Here is a 27,547-nt window from a genome sequence, read left to right as displayed (position 1 = left end):
GCTTCTATTCTCTTCTTCCTCCCCATCCTGCAGCCTGTGCCCACAAAATGTCAATATCTATGTTGTGCAAATCAAAATAAAACCAAAAAATTAGATAAATTACTGATTCATTCATCTATGGTCGTATTGGTCAAGTGAAAAATTTAGTTTAGGACCCCAGCAAAAAATTATCTTGCTTTGAATGGATCTCTAATGTCTATCTGTATGAACAGGCAAGCAAAAGGAACCTTGCTTTAAAGATGCAAAGAAGTGTATTTTACTCATCTGTTGCACTGTACTTTTGACCCACAAGTTGTGTGTTAATTTTTACAGTGAGACCACCAGTCAGTGCCAACAGTATAGTGTAAAGGTGCCATTATGATCTGAGTCTGACTACCAGATGAGTCAGATCCCGGAGGAGTCTGGTTTGATGGATCATATTTAGATTTGTTTTCTTGTAACAGTGATATTTTTCTAAAATATAAACATGCAATGCTGTAAATTTTAGAACAATTTACAGTAAACATTTACAATAAAACTGAAGCTTATGAACTAAAGAAATAAAGAGATAATAGAATAAACCAAATCATCTACTTATAGCACAAATTCAAAGGTTTTAATCACACAGTTAGAATATTCTCTTATTCCCAAACTCTCCTTTATAAATTGAAAAGAAACAATTGTTTTTGTACAGTACCCAAACTTATCCATAGTACAGTACCCAAAACACTATTTGCAAAGTACTCAAAATAAAGTCCCTGTATTGAGCACCTTGACAGATTGACTTAAACTTTCAGACTGGTATTGCAAACAGCTTCTTCCTGGAGCTATCACACATCTGGTTAAATGTACAAAGCTTTAAGCAATCTCTTAAAGGTTTTACTCTCGCACTTCTGGTCTGGGACTAATCCTAACACTTAACGCTAAAATAACTATAAGGTTTTCACTTTATATCCTTCCTTTCTCACCCTATTTCGAAGACTTCACAGGACTGCTCCAAACTCCGAGTAAAACGTTTTAAAAAAAAAAAAGCTCTCTCTCTCTAAGCTATGGGTGATTCCCTTCAGTTTAAAATGAAAGCCACCTTTGACCTGTTTGGTGTTAAAACCCTACCAATGTGTACAAAACCTTCAACATAGAGGTCTCAAAACCTGTATTAAAAGAAATCATCTTGCGTTATTTCCCTCAGTCTCAGCCAAGAGGATTCCTTTTCACCCTCTATGCCTTAATTTATACCTGTTTTACATCCCTACTTCTATTTCACCCAAATTAGCAGCCCCTTTGTCTTTTTTATTGGTCTTGTGCACCATCTGTTCCCCAGGTTCCTCTTCTGCCTTTGTCAAAATGTACGCAAACCACTATTTCCAACCTTTTTGTGATGGACTTGAAGCATTAACTCTATTTGTGTCCCCATAGATGCTGCCAGGCACCTGCTGAGTTTATCCAGCATTTTCAGTTTTTGTTTCAGATTTTGAGCATCCACAGTATTTTGTTCTTATTTGATTAGCTACAGAAATGACTTAAGTTAAATATCAATGCACAGAAAATCTATTGGTTACTAACTCAGAAAATTAAACTTATAATAGAAGAAGGAATTAATGTGGGAAATGATAGACAATGACAGGAAAGGGCAGAGAATACAAATCTAAGAGTTAATCAGACAAGGCTAGAGGCTACAAATATAATAAAAGGCCAAACTTAAAGATATTGTATTTGAATGAATGTAGCATTTGAAACAAAATTTGTACTAGTAGTACAAATTGAGAGAAATGTGTATGACCTGGTAGCCATTACCAAGACGTGGCTGCAGGATGACCTAGATGGGGACTTGAATATTGAAGGGTAAGTGACGTTCAGAAAGGACGGGAAGCTGGGAAAGGAGAGAGGAGTGGCTCTATTATTTAAATATGATATTAGCATGAGGCAGAAGAATCACCTTAATTTGGGAAACCAGGATATAGAAGCAGTCTGGGTAGAGATGAGTAATGACGTAGGCAAGAGGTCACTTGTGGAAGTTGATACAGACTCCCAAACAATAACCACGTGGTAGGACAGGGGACTATGGAGGAAGTTGTCAAAAGGGTGCAACGGCTATCGTGGAGGATTTTAACACATGTAGACTGAAAAAAAATCAAGTGGGGGAAAAGTAACCTAGATGAGGAATTCATTGAATGCTTTTAGCACAGTTTCTTACATTGTCAATTTCTAGATGAGAGATCAGCCTATACTAGATCAGGTTTTGACCAATGAGATAGGACTAATTACTGACCTGCTTGTGAAAGCACCCCTGGGTTTCAGCAACTATAATGTGATTGAATTTTGCACACAGTTCAGGGAAGAAAAGTGTGTCCAAGCCGAATATTAATTTAAAGAAGGAAATGAAAGCAGAGCTTACGAAAGTGAACAGGCAGTTTAATTTAAGGTATAGGTCAGTAGCGATGCAGTGGCAAACATGAGGGGAATATTCTAGAAAATACAGAATAGATATACGTTACAACAGATAAGAAAAATTCATGCCACCTGTGATTAACGTTAAAAAAAGCCTTTGATAGTATCAAATTCAAAGAAAAAGTGTTGGTCCTATAGGAAAAAAGACATTTCTCTCAGAGGATTGGGAGTCTTTGAAATTCCCTTGCTCAAAAGTAGAAGCAGAATCTTTAAATATTTTTAAGACAGTGGTCGAAAAGTTCTTGATTACCAACAGATGAAAGATTATCAGGAATATACAGGAATGTAGAGTTGAGGTTAAAATCAGCCATAATCTTTTTGAAAGGCAGAGCAGGTTCGAAGGGCTGACTGGCCTACTCTTGTTCCTTGTTCATACATTTGTAAACCTTACAGAAGTCACATATGTGAAGGTAGCTTCCAGCACAAGGGTATAACCTAACTGTCACTCTTGCGTTCCATATATGACTGCCAATCACAGTGAAGGACAGGAGACTGACCAGCACCTAGAGGTTTCTTTGATGTGTTTGTTTTAGTTGAGGATAAAAAGGAGAAATTAGAAAAAAAGCTAATTACTTGAAAGGTCAAAGGCCTTTAGCCCAAGACAGTGCAAAGTAGAAAAAGTTAAGATTGTCAATGAGATTTTGAAAGAATTATTTTTTAATGGGGCAATGAAGTGCAGAACCATGTATTACACTATGTAATAATGTTCTCTGTTAGAAAGTGTTGCACCTCTGAACAGCAGGTACAAAATTAATACTCTTAATTAATGTGTATAGACTTGCTGTTTGGAATTCCTGGAAAGCACAGTGGCGTCAGCTTGCACAATCGCAAAAGGCTGGTATCCTATGCTGTCACCATCATCCTACAGGAGTACCACTCGAGGTGAGATTTTTATTTAAAAACCTGAGAGAGGTTCCATACTGGTAAATTTCCACTCCTTGCAAAATTCAGACCAGAATGATGCAGAAGTGATTTAAGTTACCTTCTTGCAGTTTTCTCTAGTAAGGTATGGTATCATTATTTACACTTTGCTATAGAGTTTTGATCTGCTACATCTGATAACTTTATTAGGGGGAGAGGGAACTGTAAAAGTCACACATCTGTGGTTTGTAGGGATTTGGCCATTTGAAGTGACCACAAGGGGTTGGGGGGAGAGAGAGAGGGGAGAGCAAAGAAATGACTTTCCAAAGCACCAGTAAAAAAAAACTGTGCAGTAAGTACAAAAATACCAATGAAGTAAAAATTTAGAGATATGAAATGTGAGGACAGTAGTGGCCTTTTCATCACTTTGAAACAACACCACGATGCAATTCGATTGTGGTTGATCTACATCTTAACTGCATTTAACCTTCTTTGCTTCAGTAACTGTTTATACCCTTGTTTTTCTGTTCTGACAACTTTTTGAGGGAGTGTTCTTCAGATTTCTACTACCCATGGAAGTACTAAACAGTATTTGTATGGCTGGTCCAGTTCAGTTTATGCCAATGGCACTCACCCTGCACAAGCTCTGTAATGCATGTCATTCACACTGTCTCGTTTAGAGTAACAACACTGCCCCCTCACACTGCTGCCTGCTCTTTGCGCTCCTGCTAATCTTGTTTTATTATTATCATGATGCTGCTGATCTGTTGTACTACCTGTCACAGGACTAAGTATGCTCTGGCTCCGCAAGAATAATTAGTGTTGTGCTAATGTTGGTATATTAGCCCTAAGCCAAGAATGAGAAAGACTAAAGTTAGTACTCCAGACTCTTGTTAAGCGATCTTAATTGGAAAATCTCTGCGTGTGCAAAAGACCACTTTTGGCTGAGATTCCCTCCCTACTGACCCATACATATAAAAATTAGATAAGTGAAGAAGATAATGAAAACACTCATGAATCCCTCCCAAATCAATGTAGGTATCTTCAAGGCAAGGTGTAGAACCACAAAAAATACTGCTTCAAGGAGTGAATCTATCATGTTCCATATTCACACAGTTCTTATTTCAGTGGTAGAGCTCAATGTACCCTTCCCTCCACTTCTAGTTGTATTGTTAGCTTTCACTATCAGACTGGCCTCTTTGCAGTGAGATCATGTATCCCTTAAGCTCATGTCTGAGCATAGTTTATGATATGACACTGGCCCTTCTTGTTTAAGTGTTCAATATCCCACCTCTGTCAGCAAGCCTGTATCACTACATCACCGATAACATTACAGTCATAAAAGGAAAGCAGAAGCTGCTGGAGAAACTCAGCAGGCCTGGAAGCATCTGGAGAGTCAAGCCAAATTAATATTTCAAGTCCAAAAATGAATCATATCAGACCCCAACATTAACTTTGTTCCTCCCTCCACAGATGCTGCCAGAACTCCTGAGATTTTCCATTTCTTTTAGATCTCCAGCATCAGCAGTACTTTGCTTTTGTACAATTGATGTCATATCACACTCCCTTAATACAGTAAGAATTTGCACAGTGACCTGATCTTCCTGTCCGTATTGGTGATTATGTAAATGTTCAGAGAGACACAAATATTTTGGCCAGTATTTGAAACCTTCCGCTTTAGTTCTTGTAAAGGTTGTTGTAGATTCCCTGCAACTGTATTGTGATACTGGTCTGACACTGGTATAGGCAAGATGCAATTCACTGCCAGTCAATAACTCCCTGAAACACACTCTCAGCTGCAAGAATGAGCTCTGTTCCTGTGAACCTGGAGGCACCTTTCTTTTCCTAAACTGCTAGCAGTTTGAGTAGGAGCAGGAGCCTTTGGACTCTCGCAGCATCAAACATTCAGTTGCCCAGAGAATGTAATCAAATTTCTTGCCTGTTTCTAAACCTCCTTTGTCTCTGCACTCATTAATTGGCAAGACCAATTTAGTTAAAAACAATCATTCTAGCAGATTCCCACACTGATAATTTAATGATATGATTCTGGGGTTGTACTGTCATTGGTGCCCAAACCAGCACCAAGATGTGTGGATACTTCCAACTCAATATGAGTATGCATTGCTCTTCGATATACCAGATTAAAAGTCCAAACTAGAAGATTAGCAGCTGCTACATATGTCAATCATGTCCAAACATTCACATTCACACTCAACTCGAAGGACTTTCTAATTTGAGTGCATTAAGCTCGCTCAGAGCATTAGGAAGGATAAAAACATAGCACATTATGAAATATTTCTCATTTTGTCCAAATTGCATATCATGCATATTTCCTATCAGATGCCGTCATCCAGTCAATGCTTTGCACGTTTGATAACTGAACTGCTCCTGCCCATCCTTCAGAAAGTACAAGTAAAGGAAAAGGGTCTGCTGTAGGGAAATCCATTGTGTCACTACTGAGCAAAAAATGGTAATGCTACAATTTTGGTGTAAGTGTTTCTGACAACTTGTGTGCAAATAAAATTAGATTTTTTTTCTTCAAATGCTTTCAGAATAGACCCATGTTGCTCCCTAAAAAAAAAAATCAACAGCAGAGATTGGAGTACCCTGGGTTGGCCATTTCCTGCGAATTACTTGATGACTTTATTTTAAATTGCAAGAACTTACGGGATATTATCACAGATATGGTATAATTTGCTGATGTTTTAGAAGCATTTGACCCAAGTATCATGTGATTTTAATCAAGGAAGAGAAACTTTTGCTGATGTATTGAAAGTTTCCTGACCTCTGGCAGATCCAGCTTTTCTCCCTGTGATCGTTTTTAAGCCACTGAATAATTTAAGAATTAGGAAGAGGATTAGGCCTTTAGCACTTCAAGTTTCCTGAATGTTGTTCTACTTCAGTTCCACCTTCCCAGCTAACACTCACTTCCCTTGATTCAATCAGAGTCCAAAAATCTATTGCCCTCTGTTTTAAATGTACTCAACAATTTGAGTATCCACAGCTCGCAAAGGTAGAATTTCAAACATGCGTGTAAAAAAACATTATTATATTTCGGTTATAAATGCCCTATCCCTTAGCCTGAGACTGAATCCTAGTTCAAGATTTCCAAACTGGAGAAGCATTCTCCCAAAGCATCCATCCTATCAAATCCCTTAAGTATTTTGTTTCATTTAGGTCACCGTTCATTATTCTGAATTCTGGGGGTTATATCTATCAATTATTCAATCTCTACTAGGTTATTCCCCTCACCCCAGGAAATTGACTAGTGACCCCTCGCTGTCCTTCTAAACGAAATATGTCCTTGCTTAATTTGTAAAAATACGTTGGGGCTGCAGGATCAGTATTGCACAATTCAAAATAGAAATTGACAACAGTGTGGAATAGGACTTGGAAAGCAAATAATGCTGTCCAAAGTTAGATATCTTTTATTCCTTGTAAGGTGTTCTAAAGTACAATATTAAATATTTTGTCTCTTTTCAGATTCCTAAACAGTCTCCGATTGAGGTTGAAGCAGCTTCATCCTAATACGAACAGCACTCTGAGAGAAGATCAGATAGTCCATGTCCACTTTAAAGAAGAAATTGGCATTGCTGAATTGATTCCTCTGGTCACTACGTACATCATTCTTTTTGCATACATTTATTTCTCTACCAGTAAGTTGTAATGTGGAACTTATTGGAAGGATCCAGTTAAACTTTTTCATCTACAGTTCCAATCTTTATGAACTCCAGTGAAAGAGTTTAGAATAGAATCCTCACAGCATGGAAGCAGGCCATTTGGCCCATTGAGTCCAGACCGACCCTCTGAAGAACGTCCCACCCAGACCCACCCTCTTCCTATCCCTGTAACCCGCAGTAACTATGGCTAATCCACCTAGCCTGCACGTCCTGGACAAAGTGGGCAATTTAGCATGGACATTCCATCTAATCTGCACATCTTCAGACTTTGGGAGGAAACCGAGCACCCGGAGGAAACCCGTGCAGACTCCACACAGTCACTTGAGGCTGAAATTGAACCCAGGTCCCTGGTGCTGTGAGGCAGCAGTGCTAATCACTGAGCCATCGTGCCGTCCCATGTGTTAGTTGTGTGGCACCATAGCTGTCACTAATGGAGCCCTGAAAGTGTGAGCCACCCACCCTTACATTAATGATCCCATCCTTACGAAAGGGTATGAAGTCTGCATCTCTGACTGTGGGTGAATGGGAGTCTCACTGTGTGGTGTTATTGCCAGTGGAATGGGGACCCAGGAATTTTGTGTACTTTGTAATTTTTAAATTTTCCATTAATGAATTCATTGATAAAGTAAATTAATTGGAGTATTATTGTAATGCCAGTATAGCAGCACTCTCCTAGAATTTTGACATCCAGATAAGAATATCTCGAAATTTTCTCTCAGGACTAGTTCCCTGACAATGCATGGGAACATTTCTTTTCAGTCAAAATATGCTTTGTTTAATTAATGTTTTCTACTATATTTATCTCGTGTTATGTAACTCCACAGGAAAGATTGACATGGTGAAATCAAAATGGGGACTTGCACTTGCAGCAGTAGCAACTGTTCTGAGCTCTCTCCTGATGTCGGTTGGTTTGTGTACTCTTTTTGGTCTTACACCTACCTTAAATGGTGGGTAAGTGTTAATTAAGAATCTTACTGTAGTATTAACTCCTTTTACTGGGGCCTTGAGGTGCAGTGATAATGTTCTCATGAGGTTTCAAATTCCGCTACAGGATGTGAAAGAAAATGTTATTACATAGAAACAGGTTCATAATTTTGTTTAAAAAGCTCTTTTTACATTGAGAGTTGCCAGTACCAAAGTGAACGTTTTAAGCTTCATTACAATTAGTAGTTTGGTAGCTTACTCTTTTAGGTCTTGGAGTAGATTTGTAGCTCGGTTTGTGGGTGTTCAACAAATCTACTCCAAAACCTTAGACACCTACGGTAACACGCTCAAATTGGCATGAAAATGGGAGAACTACGCCAAATAAGAGAGTGCAACCCGCGAGCAACTCTTACTTCCTACATGGATGCCTCAGGAACCAGGTATTACCACGCAGTGCGAGATACAAACCACCCACCTTTTTGGTCTTCGTGCTGAGTTTGTAGCAGCTATTTCAACGTCAGAGAAAATGGCGTAGAATAAAAGTGAAGGCATTGCTGGTTTAGCTTGGGCTATGATAGGTGAGAGTGGAACTAATTGAGCGTATTCGCACTGAGTTGTAAAAGGTGTGTTATTTTGTGGACAGGGCAGTGACAGTGGTTTTGAAAGGAACAGGGTAGAGCAGGAGTCATTTACAATGTCAGCCAGCATAACGGTTAGTATGTGAAGTGTGGTCAGTGTGAAGGGCTTCAAGGGAACAGAAGGTGAGTCTCCCATAATAGTGGAGATGTAAAGGAATACTTCTACACTATTTCAATCAGTTCAGCATTTAGAGGTTTGTTGAACTTGCTTATGTTTGCGAAACACAACAGTTGTGGAAAGATGCTGTTACAACCTTTTACATGTGGGCCATGCATCTAACATATGTCACTAAAGTAAGAATGTAAATGCTGGAGAAATTCTGAGGATTCTGTAGCATTTATGGAGACAGAAACTAAATTGATATTTCAACTCGATCCTTCGTTGGAATTGGGGCTATTTAGAGAGTTTTTTAAGCAGACCAGGGAAAGTTTTTTGTAGGGGAGGAGTGAACAAAAGGACAACCTGTAATAGAATGGAAAGCTGGAGAAATTAAATGGAGAAAGCTATGATGGTGCAAGAAAACAGGATGTGATTATAGTGTTCTATTTTGGAAAACAGTTAATGAATGATTATACTGGAAACCATCTTTACTCTGTTTCATTCTGTGAATAAGTGCAAGACATTTATTGCCGAATTCAGTCATACCTCATTTTTAAGAAATATTTTCTCTTTATGTGCTTAGGTGAATCATAGTTAATTCCGCCTGTATATTATTAAATATAATTATAGTTAACTGACAAATAAAGAAACAAAAGATTCCTCTAGAGGAGGTACAAGCATGGAAAACAAATGCATCACCCACAGCTACCATACAAAAACAAAACAAAGGACCAGGAGGTTATGATCTGAAGCTGATGAACTCCATATTCCAAAAAGCAAAAAAAGTGCCTAGTCAAAAGATGAGATGCTGTTCCTTCAAGTTGCGTTGGGCTCCGTAGGAGGCTGAGGGTTAGAAAAGTCAGATTGGGGTGAGAATTGAAATGACAGGTGAAAGCTATCGTTATGCTTATGAACTAACAGAAGTGTTTGGAAAAGTGGTTGGCCAATCTATATTTGATTTCTTAAACAGTTCTAATTTGCTTTTTCATGTTTTTCTTTTTAAAGTGAGATATTTCCATACCTGGTTGTGGTCATTGGTTTGGAGAATGTCCTCGTTCTCACTAAGTCAGTTGTTTCCACACCTGTTGATCTTGAAGTCAAACTACGAATAGCACAAGGTAAAAAAAAACACGTATTATTTAAAGTTACATATGCTGTGTTTCCCTCCCTCCCTCAACTACTGCCGTCAGCTTCCCAAAGCATCTTTTCCCAGGCCAGTTTTCCCAATTCAATAATTGATGATAAAATGAGAGATGGATTCACGTTGTTTGATGGAATTATTTATGTTTTAATTCATGGTCCCCACGCAAAACTCATTATGGCATTATGAAATAAAAATAGAAAATGCTGGACAGGCAGCATTTCGGAAACACAGAATTGTTGCGGTGCATAACAAGGTCAATTGGCCCATCATGCCTGCACCAGTTCTTCAACCGAATATCATTGCCTAGTGCCAGTCTGTTGTATTTTGTCCCCATAGCCTTGCATCATATTTTTATCTGACCTTTTCTCACAGAGCAAGAGGTTTGCATTTAAATTTTTCGCTCACTCAGTAGAATGACGATGTTAAGCAAATTTTCGAGAGGTGAGATTTTCCACAGCAATAAATATTAATTTCAGCAACAAAAAAACTCCAGAATGATAAATTGATACCTTGAATGAGTAATTAATTAAATCAATCATTTAAAAAATGCCAACCATTAGAGCTAATTAATAAACTTTGCCTTTTCTGTTAAGAAGCTGACCTCGATAGAGAAGACTTGGCCATAACTGCTGACCACCAATGAGACCGGGGTCAAGCTAAATGAGTTGGTTTTAACTAGCGCTGGCTCTTATCCATCTCTGCTGGGGCATGCTCAGAGCTGGCTTGGCAGAATTCATACAACAGTGGGGCTTAGGGTAGGTTGCCTTTCGGCTAAGGTTTGCCTGATCTCCCAAAGTCCCACATGGGAAACTGATAAAGAAGGTAAAAGCACTTGGCATCCACAGTAACTTGACAAGATGGATCCAAAATTGGCTTGGTGGTAGGAGACAAAGGATGATGATAGAGGGCTGTGTGACTAGATTCCAGTGCCCATTAGCATCCCACAGGATAAGAGTTGGGTTCCTTGTTTTGCTGATATGATTTTGTGGTTGGGTAAGGAGGAGAATAGTGAACTTGTGACTAGCTCAGGTTCACGCAGCAGTTCGGGAAGTTTGGGTCATTAATGTTGCTGAAGAGCTGTATGGGTAAGCTGTTGAGGTGTTCGTCCTTGTAAATGTAGTGTGGAGCTGGAGGAACAGAGGAAGCCAGACAGCATCAGAGGGGCAGGAAAGTTGCCGTTTCAGGTTTACACCCTTCATCAGGACTGGGGACGAGGAAGGGAACTTGGAAATAAATAAAGCAGGGTGTTGGGCTGGTGGAAAGTATGTGGGAAGATAACAAGGTGTAGAGCTGGATGAACGCAGCAGGCCAGGCAGCATCAGAGGATCAAGAAAGCTGACGTTTCGGGTCTAGACCCTTCTTCAGAAATGGGGGAGGGGTAGGGTACTCTGAAATAAATAGAGAGAGGGGGAGGCGATGATGGATAGAGGAGCAGATAGGTGGAGATAAGACGGACATGTCAAGGAGGCGGGAATGGAGCCAGTAATGGTGAGTGTTGGTAGGGAGTTGGGATGGGGGTTGGTCATTTGGGAGGGAGGGGCGGGTAGGTGAGAGGGAAGACGGAAAGGTCAAGGAGGCAGGAACGAGCTGGGCTGATCATGGGATGAGGTCGGGGGTGGGGAGATTTTGAAGTTTGTGAAGTCCACATTGAGACCATTGGGCTGCAGGGTTCCCAAGCGGAATATGAGGTGCTGTTCCTCCAGCCTTCGGTGGCATCGTTGTGGCACTGCAGGAGACCTAGGAAACATGGGATGATGATAGGTGAATGCAGGTAGGGGGTAGTGGAGATTGGTCAGTGGGGACGGTGGAGTGGGAAAGATGATGGACAGGTTGTGCCAGGCCAAGGAGGTGGGAATGAGAGGGAGGGTTGGACATCGGATGAGGCCGGGGGTGGGGAGGTTTTGAAACTGGTGAATTCTATGTTGAGGCCATCGGGCTGTAAGCACCCAAGGCGGAATATGAGGTGTTGTACCTCCAATTTGTGTGTGGCGTCATTGCGTCACTGCAGGAGGCCCAGGATGGACATGTCACTAAGGGAGTGGGAGGGGGAGTTAAAACAGTTGGCAACTGGAAGTTGTTCTTGATGATAGCGTACAGACGCAGATGCTCCGCGAATCGGACATGGAGTCTGCACTTGGTCTCACTGATGTAGCGGAGACCACATCGGGAGCAATAGATACAGTAGCCAGGTTGGAGGACGTACAGGTGAATCCCTGTCGGATTTGGAAAGATTGTTTGGTGCCTAGATAGAGGTGAGGAGGGAGGTATAAGGGTAGCTGTAGCACCTCCTGCGGTTGCTGGGAAAGGTACTGGGTGTGGTGGGGTTGGTAGGGAGTGTGGAACAGACAAGGGAGTCGCGGAGTGAGCGGTCCCTATGAAAGGCAGACAGGGGTGGGGAGGGAAATATCACTTTGGTGGTGGGGTCAAATCACAGGTGGCGAAAGTGGCGGAGAATGATGTGGTGGATGCGGAGGTTAGTGGGTTGGTATGTGAGGACCAGGGGGACTCTGTCCTTATTGGGATAGGGGGAGAGAGTTCCATCCCAATGGGACTGTCTGTCCTTTCAAATTTGGCAGGAGACACACCATCGTTCTGCCATTCTCACATTCCAATCACTTACTGTGAACTATCAACATATTTTCTCCACCAGCACCCTATGCCCACTACCCCCACACCACACCTCCCCCGAAACTATAGCATACATGCTGGCCCCTCTACACTTCACTTCAGCTCTGATGAAGTCATCTAGACTCAACGTTAGTTTGCTGTCTCTTTATGGATCCTGTCTGATCTGATTTGATCTCCAGCATCTGTAGTTTTCATTACGGATTCCAGCATCTGCATTAATTTGCTCCTATAAGTAACCCCCTAGTCACTAATAGTGGAGTCCAGCATCTCTCGGTTAAAAAGTCAGGACTGAAGCATTTGCAACCATTTTAGTCCAGAAGTACCAAGTGAAAGTCCATCTCTATCTCCTCCTGAAGTCCTTAGCATCACAGATGCTGGTGTTCAGCCAAATTATATTCACTGCAGGTGATACTAAGAACAGCTAATATTACTGGATATAGCAAATCTCAAGCCCTGACAATATCCAAACAGTGGTACTGAAAACTTTTGCTTTAAGCTGGCTGCACACTGTGTCCAGCTGTTGTAGGTTCACATCAATGTGGAGAATTCCCCAGCTGTGTTCTGCCCACTGAATGCAGGACAATTCAAAACCAGCTAATTACCGCCCTGTCAGTCTATTCTCGATCACTTTCAAATGGCTGTCAGATGCCACTTAAATAACAATTACTTGCTCACTGATGCTCGGTCTGGGTTCCACTGGCCAGTCCACTCATGATCTCATGAGAGCTTTGGTTCAAATTTTGACTGAGTCAAATTTTATTGTAATAACCTTATCTTGGAACTCCCTTCTAAACTCTGTGGGCATTCCTACATGTAGATTACAACTGTTAATGAAGGTGGGTCGTCATCACCATCACCTTCTTGAGGGCAATGAGTGATGGGCAATAACTGCTGATTTGGCCAGTAATATGCACATCCCAGCAAAGAAGCAAGAAGGCAATTATTCAATTTCATTGCTATTTTGTACCCTCTCCAAGACATCTCTTGTATTACTAATAAATAGATTTCATGCTTGTCATAAATTTCGACAAAGCAATGAATTGATATTGAGATAATGAAGGCCCTTTGTTCAAATAGCCTTGTTTCTAAAACAGCTTATACTTTCTAAATTAACATACAAGTGATTTGTTTTTACCTGATCATATTTTCCCATTAGGTTGTTTTGTGATTTGGGTGATCACAGTAGAAATCATGATGAGACTTGTATAACAAACATCCAGATGCACTCTCGAACATATGAAATAAGAGTGAGAGTGGGCCTATCCATCTTTGAGCCTGCTCCATCACTCAGTAAGATCATACTGATATATTTATGTTTTCAATTCCGTATTCCCAGCTACCCCCTTTGATTCCCTTGCCCACAAAAAAAATCTATGTCTGCTATAAAAATATTCAATTATCTCCAATTAATTGCGTTCTGAGGCTGAGGGTTCAAAAATTGCTCAAATCTCTGAAAGAGAAAAACATTATTGCTATCTCTATTTTAAAAAGGCAACTCCTAATTTTAAAATAGTTATGGACTGACTCCATAAGAGGAAGCATCTTTTCTACACCCATCTTCTCAAGGCCATTCAAGATCTTGTACACTCCAGTCAAGTCACCTCTATTTTTTTAAACTCCAGCCTGTCCAACAGGATGAGAGGTGATTTAATAGAGGTGTACAAGATGATGAGAGGCATAGATAAATTAGATAGCCAGAGACTTTTTCCCAGGGCGGAAATGACTATTACGAGGGGGCATAATTTTACGGTGATTGAAGGATGGAATAGGGGTGATGTCAGAGGTAGGTTCTTCACACACAGAGTGGTGGGCGTGTGGAGTATGCTGCCGGCAGTGGCAGTGGAGTCAGATACTTTAGAGACTTTTAGGGACTCTTGGATAGGCACATGGAGGATAGTAAAATGTAGGGTATGCAGGGTAGTTTGACCTTAGTAGGATAATAGGTCGGCACAACATCGTGGGCCAAAGTGCCTGTACTGTGCTGCACTGTCCTATGTTCTTATCCTCATAAGAAAACCCACTTTTCCAGATATCAATATAGTAAACCTCCTCTGATCCATCTCCAATGCATTAACATTCTTCCTTAAATAAGGAGACCAAGCTTTTTTACAGTATTTGTCGTGTGGTCTCATCTATGAAGCACTACCTCCTTTTATGTTCAATTCCTCTCAAAAAAATGGATAGCCGTCTGCTGGATTTTTGCCATCTCACTCGACCCATCCATATCCATGAGCAAATTCCTTCTGTTATCTTGACCATATACTTGCCTACCTACCTTTGTATCATCTGCAATTTTAGTAGCAGCACCTTCACTTCTTTCATCTAAGCCATTGATATAAACACTGATGTAATCCAGCTATTCACGTATTTCTTATAATTTGTCCTTTGGGTTAGGAAGCACTGGTTTGATGTAGAATAAAAGTGCTTGAATTTTTAGGGTCGGTAAGGTATTTTAATTTGACCTTTACTCATTGGTAATGCATTGAATGTTATATTCAGCTTTTTGCTCAGATCATTCTTCTGTTGAAGTTGTAGATTATATGCTTATGGTTAGAACACAGACATAAAGATTAGCCATTCGTGCAGTGTCAAGCCTAAACTTCACGCAGTGTGGCTCTGATTTTACTCTTTTTCACGGTGTTGAGCCTGCATGATCCCACTTGTCACATTCAGCCAATCAGACCGAGACCAATTTATGTATGCTTCCTGTTTAAGGATTAAACTAAAACAGCTAAAGCCCTTAGTGCATGCCTTGTAATTTTAATAAATGTTAGGATACTGATTTGTTTTTAAGTTGAATGGTCTTGACAGGTGGGTGATACTGGCAAGACTGCGTTTCCAAGAATTCCATTCAAGGAATGTGGGTGCTGTTGGCTAGACAAGTGTTGTTGTCCATTCATGTTTGCCCTTGAGAAGATGGGGAGGCGATGGTATTATCACTGGACTGTTAATCCAGAGACCCAGGTAACATTCTGAGGACCTGAGTTTGAATCCTGCCACAGCAGGCGGTGGAGTTTGAATTCAGTAAATGCCTGGAATTAAGAATCCAATGATGACCGTGAATCCATTGCTGATTTGTTAGAAAAACCCATCTGGTTCACTTATGTCCTTTAGGGAAGGAAACTTCCATCCTTACCTGGTCTGGTCCACGTGTGACTCTAGACCCACAGTAATGTGGTTGATTCTTAACTTCCCTCTGGGCAATTAAGGATGGACAATAAATGCTGCCTAGCCAGTGACACCGTCATCCCATGAATGAATAAAGAAACGAAAAGATGATGGTGAACTACTTTATGCAGTCCTTGAGTGTACATATGCCCACAGTGCTTTTTGAAAGGTAATTCCATGATTTGACCCAACGCCAGTAAAGTAGTGGCAATATTATTCAAGGTCAGGATGATGTATGGCTTGAAAGGCAACTCTTGTCATCTTAGAAAGTTCGCGGTGCTCTATCTTCTTCATAAATTATGTTTTTAAAACTGAAAGGTTTGCTATTTAACATGGGAGAATATTAAAATCCAACCACAATGTGGAATTAGAGCCATGTGCAGGTGATGAGGTGGTGATGACTGATTGCTTTCCCTGAAGTGAACTTGTAGATCTTTGTTGCTTTTCTCTTGACGTTGTAATTATTTTCATGTTCTTTAGACTACTGGTCCAACCAACGTGTTACCATTAAACACAAAAAAATCAAAGAATCGCAGGTGCTGGAATTAGGAAACAAAAATTGCTGGAAAAACTCAGCAGGTCTGGTAGCTCTGTGGAGCCAAAGTAGAGTTAACGTTTGAGCCCTGTTCTGAAGAAGGGTCACTGGATCCAAAACGTTAACTCTGCTTTCTCTCCACAGATGCTCCCAAACCTGCTGAGTTTTTCCAGTAATTACTGTTTATGTTTCATCATTTTACCAGATAATTGGGACACGTTTTCATACCATGTGAAGTCATGATCTCTGATTTTTGTTTTAGTTAAATAATGTGGCAAAGTGTTTAGCAGTTTTATGAATTTAACTGCTGTAAAATAGTTGAGTGAGTTGCTACATCTTTAACATTCTGATAATATGCCTGTAATTTGTTTCTCTAGGTTTAAGCAATGAAAGCTGGTCCATTATGAAGAACATGGCTACTGAACTTGTTATCATACTGATTGGTTACTTTACCCTAGTTCCAGCTATTCAGGTATTTCTTGTAATTTGTCCTCCTTCCAGTTAAGAGGAACTGTTTTGATGTGTTATAAAAGTACTTGAATTTTTAGGATCAGGAAGGTACTTTCAATTAAACATTAACCTTTACTCATTAGTAATGCATTGGATTCTATCTTCAGCTTCCTGCTCGAATCATTCTTCTATTGAAGTTGTAGATGATACGATTATGGTTGGAACACAGACATAAAGATTAGCCATTTGTGTCGTGTCAGATCTAAACTTGGTGCTATGTCGCTCTGATTTTACTCCTTTTCATGTTTTACTTGGTATGCTGCACTAAGCATCCTTAAATTTAAAAGTTAACAAACTTATTTTCAAAATCTACTGTGTTGTATAATGTTTACTGATGATACATCACTGCAGATGATAGTCTGTGCATTTGTTGTGTAGAATATTTGCATGTTATAGATCAAAGAATAGAATCATAGAGTTCTTGTGGTACAGATAGAAGCTATTCAGCCCATCAAATCTGCAGTAAACCTCCGTAGAGCATTCTCTCAGACTCAATGAGTGTAACGTGATTAGATAGTAGCATTGCAAAATTATATTTTTCTACAGATAATATTTACTTTGTGGTATTCACAGCTACGTGCATGGCTAGAAAACACATTGTGATCCAACTGGCCACTCCAAATGTTCAAAATACTTGTATTTTAAGAATTAATAGCAAATTAATAACTCTTAACTATCCAGTCATTAACTCAAAAGTTACTTTGAAAATTACCAGTAATGTTCTTTGAGCAGTTTTGTGTTTTCTCGCCTCTGTATAAAATTATTAAATTGAAAACGAATTTTCAGAACCTTTAGAACATAAACCTTGAAATTTGAACTGAAAAAGATATGTGAATATGTTAAGCTGGTTTACAATTTATCTTGTCTGAATATCTTGAAAGGTTTTATTAGTTCTCTCTTGCTTTCAATTGCATTCTCAGTTTCCTTCATCTCTACTTATAATTGAAGATCAAAAGAGTTTATTACTTCCAAATGGAACATGTACTTTATTCTTAACATTTGCCAAGTAAAAGGATATGAAAGCAAAAATTATGGATGAATCATTTCTAAATCATGGCTCCAGACAATCAAGAGGCTGTAAAGATGATAAACTGCATTGATATAAATCAGCTATTACAAACTCAGGACTTGAAGTGCTTTTCAAGAGTAGTCTGTTTTTTTAAAATCATAAAACCAGTCTACAAACAATGACATCCCGATAAATGACCAAATAGTCTGTTTCTCCAGTGCTAGGTGTATGATCCTTAGATGGTGCTGAGGTCCTTTTATGTGTATTTGAAAGTTTGATGGGATATTGGTTTAACAAAAACTGGCTTCTTCTCTGTTGTGGTTTAAATCATTTGTCAGTCTATATTATGGCTTTAAGCCTCTGAGGATAGGACAAGTGAATGTAATGTGCATAGATTTCTCGAAGCATTTGATAAGTTTTTTTTGTGGAAAATAAAAGCTCATGGCATTGGGGGTAACATATTAGCATGAAAGATGATTCGCTGGCTTACAGGATGCAAAGTTTAGGTATAAGTTGACACAATGTAATGACTGGTGTGCTGCAGGGATTGGTGATGGCACCTCAAGGGTTCACAGCTTGTACAAGTTACTGAGATGAAGGGATAGGATGTATGGTTGCAAGATTTGCTGACTACACAAGGATAAATAGGAAAGTATGCTGTGAAGAGGATGTAAGGGGGCTACAAAAAGATATAGTAGCATAGTGATTTTAACCAGGTCAGCCAGGTGGACGTCATAGAGTATGAGTTCCCTGATTGAGGCTGGTTGATTAATCTAGTCCAATTAAGGAACCCTGGCTGACAGGAGCAGGAGTGTCAGACATTCTGTTCAGTCTGAGAGCTGTAAATGAAGGGTGACTTGGTCACGGGATACCAGCCTTTGTGGAGTTATTTCAGTGGGATGAGAGTGGGATTAGTGATGTAGCCATGCAGAAGCGTCTATTAACTGAAGCCCAATTGGACTTCAAACAGGCACTACAACTGGCTTTATCGTTGGAAAATATGACAAGTGGAGCATATGAGTTGCAGGGTATTGCGATGGAAGTGGACACCCTTATCAGTCTGACTGAGCTTAAGGAAGACCACTTGAGTGAACGCAATTGCATAGCCTTACTCAGTATATATCCTGAACAGAGGGACTCTAGATCAGCCCTCAGCAAAACCCTAAAACCAAGCTAAGCTATGGCCAAACAGTTAATTTTTTTTTCAGGATCTGAGCCAGCAAATCATTATAGTTGCTGCTGATAAGCAGACTCGAGACAGCAAAAGAATCCCACTCGACCTAACTTGAGTAACAAAGCTCATAAGCCAGTATCCAGGAGAGTGCACACACTTGGAAGTCCGTTAACATCTGGTTTGGACCACCTAAATTGCTTAGCAACATCCAAATCGGTACCAATCAAATTAAACGCTACCAGACCTGCTGAGCTTCTCCAGTAATTTCCATTTTTGTTTCTTTAAAATGTATATTCTTACACTGTCTTCTTGAATAGTCTGTTAACTATAGTGCAATGATCAATTTGTCTATCCATCTTGCAACGCTTATTCTCCTCTATAAGTACCTTGTGCCTATTTGTCAAAGTCAAGAACTAACACTCCTCCATCATTATGGATCCATATACCTGCCAGAATTTCAGTCACGCCCTCTTGCCCCATCATTTACCAACTATAAAGTTCTACTCAACCTAAAGGATGTATGTGATTGCCTCCTGAAGCAAAGTATGTGATTATCTCTCCCACCCTGATGCCCTGCAGTTTGGATTCTTGTTAAGCAGGAAAGATGAGGCACTCAAAGCTAGTGTTCCTTTTGAGGATAAAGGGAATAGTGATTAAAAATAACACAAATTTACGACAAGAAACAGAATGCAATTGAAAATCAGGGAAAATTCAGAGTTTGCAGTAGTACCATAAGACCTTAAGAAATAGGTGTTTGACTCTTCAAACCTGTTCTGCCGTTCATTAGGATCATGGCTAATGTGACACCTGGGGACTTTTAATCCCATTGACAACTGGTATGCTACTTCTAGTATGTGTGCCTTAACATTTGCATCTTGTGTAGCCTACTTCAGTCAATCTGCATCTATTCTTAGAGCACACAGCTGTTCTTTTTGGGAGTCCTTTGAGTGATTGGATTTTCAGCTTCTTTCACATAGCAATGAAAAATACAAGTTAAAAGTTCAACCCAAAATCTCATAATTTGAATCGTATTATTTTTTGTTATAGTGTCAAAATGCTCTAACAGGAGACAGTCCGATAAGGAAGGACATGATAGATTAGGGAACAGGAAACTGAGGTCTAAAGATTTTAGATTACTTTTGAGGAGATAGAAGAGGAAGCAAAATATTATGGTTTTGGAAATTAAAAGGACCTAGAAAGGTTATCTTTGAATTGTAATTCAAGATTAAGCTGAGAAAATGTTAAATGTTGAGGGCAGTCAGGATGGATGGCTGGTTTGCAGTGTAAAGTAATGCCAACAACATGGGTTCAATTCCCTTGCCCTAGATATAGTGACCCTCAGTTTAAACCACAACCAGTCATCTCTGTCCAATGAGAACCCAGCCCGATGGTCAAGTAGGATTAAGGTGACTTTGCAACTTGTGAGAGAAGAAATAAAATGATACCATTGTTGTCTTATAGCTGCTTTGTAATATATTGATTTGCTTTCCACCTGAAAGTACTGATTTAATAAAATTCGTATCTAAGCTGAATATTGCTATTTTGGCTTTAGAATTTATTTTTGAACAGCAAAATCCAAGTTAAGTGCAATTAAACTAGTAGCATGTATATGCGGAGATAAAGTGATTTTAAAATATAAAATGTAAAATTCACTTTTGACAAACAAGACAAACGACAGGCTTTGGGTTGAATCATACTGTTTAATTGTCATTACGCAACATTCTGAGAATATGCCCTAAGTTTTGCTCATAGAATCCCGACAGTATAGAAACAGGCCCTTTGGCCCAACAAGTCCACACCGACCCTCAGAGTGTCCCACCCAGACCCATCCCCAGACACTACGGGCAATTTAGCACCACCTATTCTGCGCATCATTGGATTGTGGGAGGAAACCAGAGCACCCAGAGGAAACCCACGCAGACACGAGGAAAATGTGCAAACTCCACACAGATAGTCACCCAAGAGTGACATTGAACCTGGGTCCCTAGCGCTGTGAGGCAGCAGTGCTAACCACTGAGCCACTGTGCCGCCCGTTCTGCTTAATATTTTTGTGTTGCTTCTTCAAATGTGCTGTTCATGTCTTAACTTTCAGAAAGTAAAAAATGATATGTATTGAACTTTTCTTTCTTATTTTGTTCTGTGTATCTTTTCCACTTGCCCGTTCCCCACCTATCCAATTCTTACAGGAATTTTGCCTGTTTGCAGTGGTTGGACTTGTTTCCGATTTCTTTCTGCAGATGTTTTTCTTCACAACAGTGCTATCCATTGATATCCGTCGCATGGAGGTAAGATAAGTCTGCCATACTCTTGAGTTCAATTAATTTTGAATCTAACATTATGGAGCGTCAGCTTTGCTCTCTAACTAGCGAGATTCTCTCCACATAGTAGAAGATTGTGGCTTTAAGAACCACTCGAAGACTTGAGCGTATACTCTTTATTGACATTGCTGAGAAGCACTGAGGGAGTGAAGAATTGTTTGAGAGGTTGTGGGTTTCAGCAGTTGAGTTGTGTGATGAGTAGCGGTGATATCGTTTGATAAAGAATTGTCCTAGGCAACATTCCTCCCTCAACCAACACCAGTAGAGATAAATGAACTGTCCATTAATTTAATGCTCCTCCCTGTGTGCAAAAGGGTCACCGTATTTGCTGATGTCATGTTTAATATATTTCTTTGGTACCTGTTCATGTTCAAGGTATTTATTATAATTTCTGAAAGACATCATATAGTGCTATGAAATTAGTAGGTACAATTTCCTTGTGCATTCTCTCCCTGTACCCAACCATGTAGTGCAGTGGTTTATTAGTTATTAATGTATATTATAACAATTGATCGAAATGCTGAGTTTTTCCAGCAATTTCAGTTTTCGTTTCTTAACTTTCTCTACCAGTCCTGATTTTCTAGTCTTTAATGTCTCTCATAAATCTACCGCAATCATTTTTAAAATTTTGGTTGATCTAACTTCAGCTTTTTGGGGAACCAATTTTATGATTGATATTACCTAATTTGTGAAGAAGTACTATCTGGAATCGCCATTGAAAGGTCTAGCTCTAATTTTATAATGCTACCTCCTTGTTCTGGACTCTCATCAGAGGAAATAATTTCTCTTTATTAGCTTTATCAAATTATTCGTTTAAAGGTTCAGTTCAAGGCAGTCTATATAACGTTTCCCCGCTTTTTCTTTTGCTTCTGATGAATCTGTACTGCATCCCTTCCAAGACCACAAAATTGATCTTGATGTATGGTGCCAACTTTAATGACTAATGCACAGGACTCTTTGTTTATGTACGCCTTTAATAGTAGTACCCTTTGAAATACTTTTTCTTCACGTTCTTTCTACCAAAATGTATCACCTCACACTTTATCACTTGAGCTTCACCTGTCTCCTCTATGCCCACTTGCCCCAATTTATCCATGGATATTTTTAAAGTTCCACACTGTCTTCCTCACAGTTTAAAATGTTTCCAGATTTACATCATATGCACTCTTTAATTTTTTTTCCTGGATTTCAAGATCTAGATAATTAATATCAAGCAGCAATATAAATATTCAGGTACACATGAGTAGGCAGCATGATCTTAACTGTTATTGGGAAGAGGATCCAGAAGATCTAAGCACAGGTGGTGTATTTTGGCCAAAATGTTTTGGCTGTATTAAAAAATGAGAAACCAAAAGAAATGGCAGCACTGTCAAGGATTTGCAGCAGAAATTGTAAACTATTACTTAAAATATAATTTTTGTATACACACATGTATAATGCTTGTAAGCCTGTTATAACAAGAAGATGACTAATATAGAGAGAAAACAGTGTAAGAATATACATTTTAAAGAAACAAAAATGGAAATTACTGGAGAAGCTCAGCAGGTCTAGTATTGGCTATGGGAAAAAACAGAGTTAATGTTTCAAGCCCAGTGATTCTTCTTCAGATCTGAGTTACTCAATGTTAATTCTGTTTTCTCCCTACACCTGCTGCCAGACCTATTGAGTTTCTCTGCCATTTTCTGTTTTTGTTTAAGATCTCCAGTATCTGCAGTTCTTTGTTTCTCATATTTTGAAGAAGTTTTACATCTCCTAATTTCTAATTTATCATTGCAGTTTTCACGACTTCTCTGTTTCTCCTCAGCTTGCCGACCTCAATAGGCGTCTTCCAGCAGAGGCTGTGCAAGAAATCCCTGACCATTTGAGGCTGCCTCGCTCCAAGTCACTTCCAAGGCAACAGAGATATGAACGTCAGCCTATGATGCGAACTTCAGCTCCGTACACCATTTCCCTGCAGACGTCGTCTTTTAGAAATTTACGGTTGCCAAAGAGATTGAGGGTAGTATATTTTCTGGCTCGGACGCGACTTGCACAGAGAATCATTATGGTAAGAAATGGATTGTGTTTGATGCATGTGTAATTAGCTACAAATCTATTAGGCTCGATAGGAAGTGGTTTCGACCTTTTTTGGTTTGATTTCTCAATTTATTTTATCACTGAGGGTTTTATTATATTGTTGCTTAGAGTCCTTTGGATGATCTTTCAAGATTCCTTCACCCCACTGACATTTATGAGTACCTTTATTATTCCTATAATATAATTTATCTGACAGAAGGGATTTGTTTGTGCTTCTACTTATAATAATTTCTCAAACACACCAGTAAAGATGCCAATGATACCCATTAGTCAGTTGATGCCTAGAAATGAAAAGGGCAGATTAACATCCATACTGTTTGATTTTCTCAGGACTCAAACTGAAAGATGATGTTTTCCCTGTAGTGTCGTGAGAGATGAAAATAAAGATACTGCACACCTCACTGTATTACTTAAATTTGTCCAGAATGTTGATCATCCTACAGAACTTTATTAGAAAGTTCAAGTTATTTCCGATTTTTAATATTGTAGAAATGTTTATTTGCTGTGTTTTTATTTGTTCATGGGATGCAGGTATTGCTAGTTAGGTCTTAGTTGAAATTAGCATTTAATTTCCATTGCTAAATTGCAATGGCGAATTTGGTAGTGTTTGAACTACTTTGGGTGCAGATATATATACATTGCTGTCTGAAGAGGAGTTCCACGATTTTCAACAAGTGACGGTGAAGGAACAGGGTATAGGCTGCAAGTCAATATGGTGTGTGGCTACATAGAAACATGGAAATAGGCATAGGCCATTTGGCTTTTTGAACCTGCTTCACCTTTCAGTATGTTCACGGCTGATCCTCCAACTCAGTACCCTGTGACTACTTCCTCCCTGTACTCCTTTAATCCTTTTAGCCCAATGAACTATATCTACCTCCTCCTTGAAAACATTCAATCATTTTGCATCAACTGCTTTCTGTGAAAGAGAATTCTACATAATCATCACTCTGGGTGAAGAAATTTCTCCTCATCTCAGTCCTGTATCCTTACACTGTGATGCCTGGTTCTGGATTCCTCAGTCATCAGGAATATCCTTTCTGCACTTATCCTGTCTAGTTCTGTTAGAATTTTATATATTTCTATCGATCCTCCTCCATTTCTTCTGAACTAGTTGATATAATCCTAACCAATCCAGTCTCTCCTCAAATAACAGTCCTGCCATACAGGAATCAGTCTGGTGAACCTTTGTTGCACTATCTCTGTAGTCAGAACATCCTTGATCAGATGAGGAGACCAGAACTGTACTCAGTAATCTAGCTGTGGTCTCAGCAAGGCCCAGTTAATTTCCAGCAAGCCATCCCTGCTCTTGTATTCAAATTTTATCATTATGATGGCAAACATGACATCTCTCTTCTTCACTGCCCTCTGCTCCCACCTTTGAGGAAAACATGCAGGTGTGGTGGTTCCCATGCATTAATGCCCTTCGTTCTTCTGGGTTATGGAGGTTCATGAATTTAGGAGATGCTGCCAAAGAATGCTTGGTGAGTTAATGCAGTGCATTTTGTAAATAATACACACTGCTGCAATTGAGGTGGTGACGGCAGTGAACATTGAGGGTGCTGAATCTGTGCCACTCGAGCAGAATAATTTGTCCTGAATGGTGTCAAGCTTGAGTGTTGTTGGAGCTGTACCCATCCAGGCATTCCATCGTACTCCTGATAACAGACCAGACCATATAAATTCAGAGCAGGACAGAACAACAGCACTTCAGTAGAGGCAAAACAGCATTGAAACATGTGCATGAAAGCCAGTCAGCTCAGCGAACCAAACAACTCCAACCACAACCCGAGCTACAGATCTTTGTTAAAACGTTAAACTCCTGACTTGCTATTTGTAGATATTGTACAGGCTTTGGTGAGACAAGAGGCAAGTTACACACAACAGAATTCCGAGCCTGTGACCTGCTCTCGTGGCTGCAGTATTTATAAGCTCACCCAGTTCAGTTTCTGGTCAGTGGTGATCCCAGGATATTGATGGTGGGAATTCATGATGGTAATGCCTTTGAATGTTAAGGAGTTATGGTTAGATTCACTTTTGTTGGAAATGGTCATTGCCTGACACTTGTGAGGTGTGAATATTTCTTGTCGCTTTCAGTCCAAGCCTGGATGTTGTCCAGGCCTTGTTGCATGTGGATACTGGCTGCTTCACTGTCTGAGGATCTCCAAATGGAATATTATGCAGTCATCAACAAATCTCATTAAGTAGATAGGTCATTAAGACGGAGTGTAGGGGTTTGGGTTTCACCAGTCGAGTTATATGTTGGTAGTTCATTGTTTTGTCACTTGTGGCTAAAGCATATATTTTTGTAATAAACAATAGTTTTTGTTTAGTACGAGAAGCTGATCAGTGTTGTTTTCTGTTCACCTGAATCCTCCAGACAGGTAAGTTGGGGACTTTCCATATTTTGATTTTTGTGGTCACCCTGGGAGGAGTGGAGCTTCAGAATCAACTTGCCCCAGTGGGTTGTAACAATTTGCTTCCTTGGTCTCTCTGTTTAATTGTCTTTAAAGCACTTTGTTTTTAAACTAAGAGTTACAAAACATAAATGCAAGTTTTTTTAAACAAGTAAATTTACTGTGATGAATTTGATAATACCTAAATCTCATTATTTTTCTTTTTCAGATGGGTACAGTAATATGGATTGGCATCTTGGTTTACACTGATCCTGCTGGCCTCCGGACATTTTTGACAGCTCAGGTTGCTGAACAGAGCCCGCTAGGAGAGAGTGGCTTACCACCTCTTGCAGTTCCACCAGGGGTTTTCCAGAGGGGAGATACTAAGAGCAGTTTGCCTGCTTTTCCATCAGATGTAAACCCAGCATTAGAGAACCAGTCACGTGGCACAGATCAGAACAAGAATCCAAATCCTCTTGATGCCTTACCTTTGCCCAACCCTGAAAGTGTAATTGACGATGACAAACAGCAGGTCCGTAGTGATACCAGTCTCCCAGAGAATGACTTCAAAGAAGAGATCACGTGGGGAGTTCAGGATCAGGAAATGTGGCGAAAACTATCATTCAGACATTGGCCAACTCTCTTCAGTTATTACAATAATACATTGGCAAGAAAGTAAGTAATGTTGAAGCTGACTGATATACTAATGTGGTTTTCTGTGTGACTGAAGGATTTGGAAAGAGCAATATTGTGAAGCCAACTGTTCAAAACAACCATAAAGATTTTCAGCAAGAAAGAATGTATTGATTGTATGGGCTGCTACTGTGACTGCCACATGGTCTCACCAGATCCTCATATCTTCCTTTGCTGCATAGATTGATTCCCTTGAAAGGTGCAATAACCTCTAACTCAGTTAGTCTCTTTGAGCATTCATGGAATCATGAAGTACAGAAGGAAGCCAATTAGCACATCATGTCTATGTTTGCTTCTTGATAGAACTGTTTCCTCTCCCATTTTGCCCTATTTTGCATATTTCTCCTTTTCAAGTAGATGTTCGACATCTTTTTAAAAGTGACTACTGATCTGTGCCTGTCAACCTTCCAGATAGAAAATTATGATCTGAAATATACTATAAATAAAATTCTCATTTACTTACTTTTCTGTACATTATCAAAGATCTGTGTCCTCTTATTAAGTACTAGTGGAAATAATTTCTCCCTGTCTCTGCTATCAAAAGCCCATAATTTAGAACATCTTGATTAAGTGGGTAAACCATCTATATAGGGTTTGTGCAACAATGTATTTGAGCATGTAGAGTTTTTCTAACTAGAGGTTAGACAGCCCTTTATCAAACGGGAAGGTAGATTTATTTAAGCATCCAAATTCATTCAAAGATAAATCTTGTGGTTACAACTGTGATTGCATTGGATGGTTACATGTATTTTTCTGGTGATATTGTCATCACTTTGTTAGCGTCACTGGATTAAGCTCTCCATTTGTTTTGCTCCATGGGTTCATTATTTAATTATTTAATGTTGAGGCTCCTAAGTAACTATATGATTGTGAGAAATAAGATGTGTAGGTGACAGTATTTAGAAATTTCAACACTTTTATTCCATGTTTTTTTCTGGTCTATTTCATTTGACTGATGGTCTAACAGAATCTGTATGATGCATTTCCTCTCAGGAATTCTCAATAATTAAATGAATTCTTAAACTGAGATATATAAAGCGATAACTAGTGGCATTACAAAGATGTGTCTTTCTTTTAAAGCTTAGATTAACTTTTTAGCATGATACGTTCCACATGCCTTAGGCCTTTGAGAGTCTGTGCTTGGTGTTACCTGGTCCCTAACATTTATTTACTGCAATAACAAGGTGTAGAGCTGGATGAACACAGCAGGCCGAGCAGCATCAGAGGAGCAGGAAGGCTGACGTTTCGGGCCTGGACCCTTCCTCA

At 39.5% G+C, this 27,547-nt stretch overlaps 1 protein-coding gene across 1 annotated transcript in view; it reads left to right on the top strand.

Moving 5' to 3' along the window:
• The window catches only part of LOC109938008 (SREBF chaperone), a 100,509-nt gene that overhangs the window by 26,151 nt on the left and 46,811 nt on the right, over nucleotides 1-27,547 (top strand). The window contains exons 5-12 of the mRNA XM_048596167.1: nucleotides 3,204-3,309; nucleotides 6,772-6,944; nucleotides 7,793-7,919; nucleotides 9,636-9,748; nucleotides 16,483-16,577; nucleotides 20,985-21,083; nucleotides 22,921-23,163; nucleotides 25,818-26,263. Coding sequence (XP_048452124.1) covers nucleotides 3,204-3,309; nucleotides 6,772-6,944; nucleotides 7,793-7,919; nucleotides 9,636-9,748; nucleotides 16,483-16,577; nucleotides 20,985-21,083; nucleotides 22,921-23,163; nucleotides 25,818-26,263 — 1,402 coding nt within the window. The remainder of the gene's footprint in view (nucleotides 1-3,203; nucleotides 3,310-6,771; nucleotides 6,945-7,792; nucleotides 7,920-9,635; nucleotides 9,749-16,482; nucleotides 16,578-20,984; nucleotides 21,084-22,920; nucleotides 23,164-25,817; nucleotides 26,264-27,547) is intronic.

This window comes from Rhincodon typus, chromosome 4 (genome assembly GCF_021869965.1).
Source record: "Rhincodon typus isolate 14 chromosome 4, sRhiTyp1.1, whole genome shotgun sequence".
NCBI classification, from domain to species: Eukaryota; Metazoa; Chordata; class Chondrichthyes; order Orectolobiformes; family Rhincodontidae; genus Rhincodon; species Rhincodon typus.
This window is presented reverse-complemented; position numbering and strand designations above follow the sequence as displayed.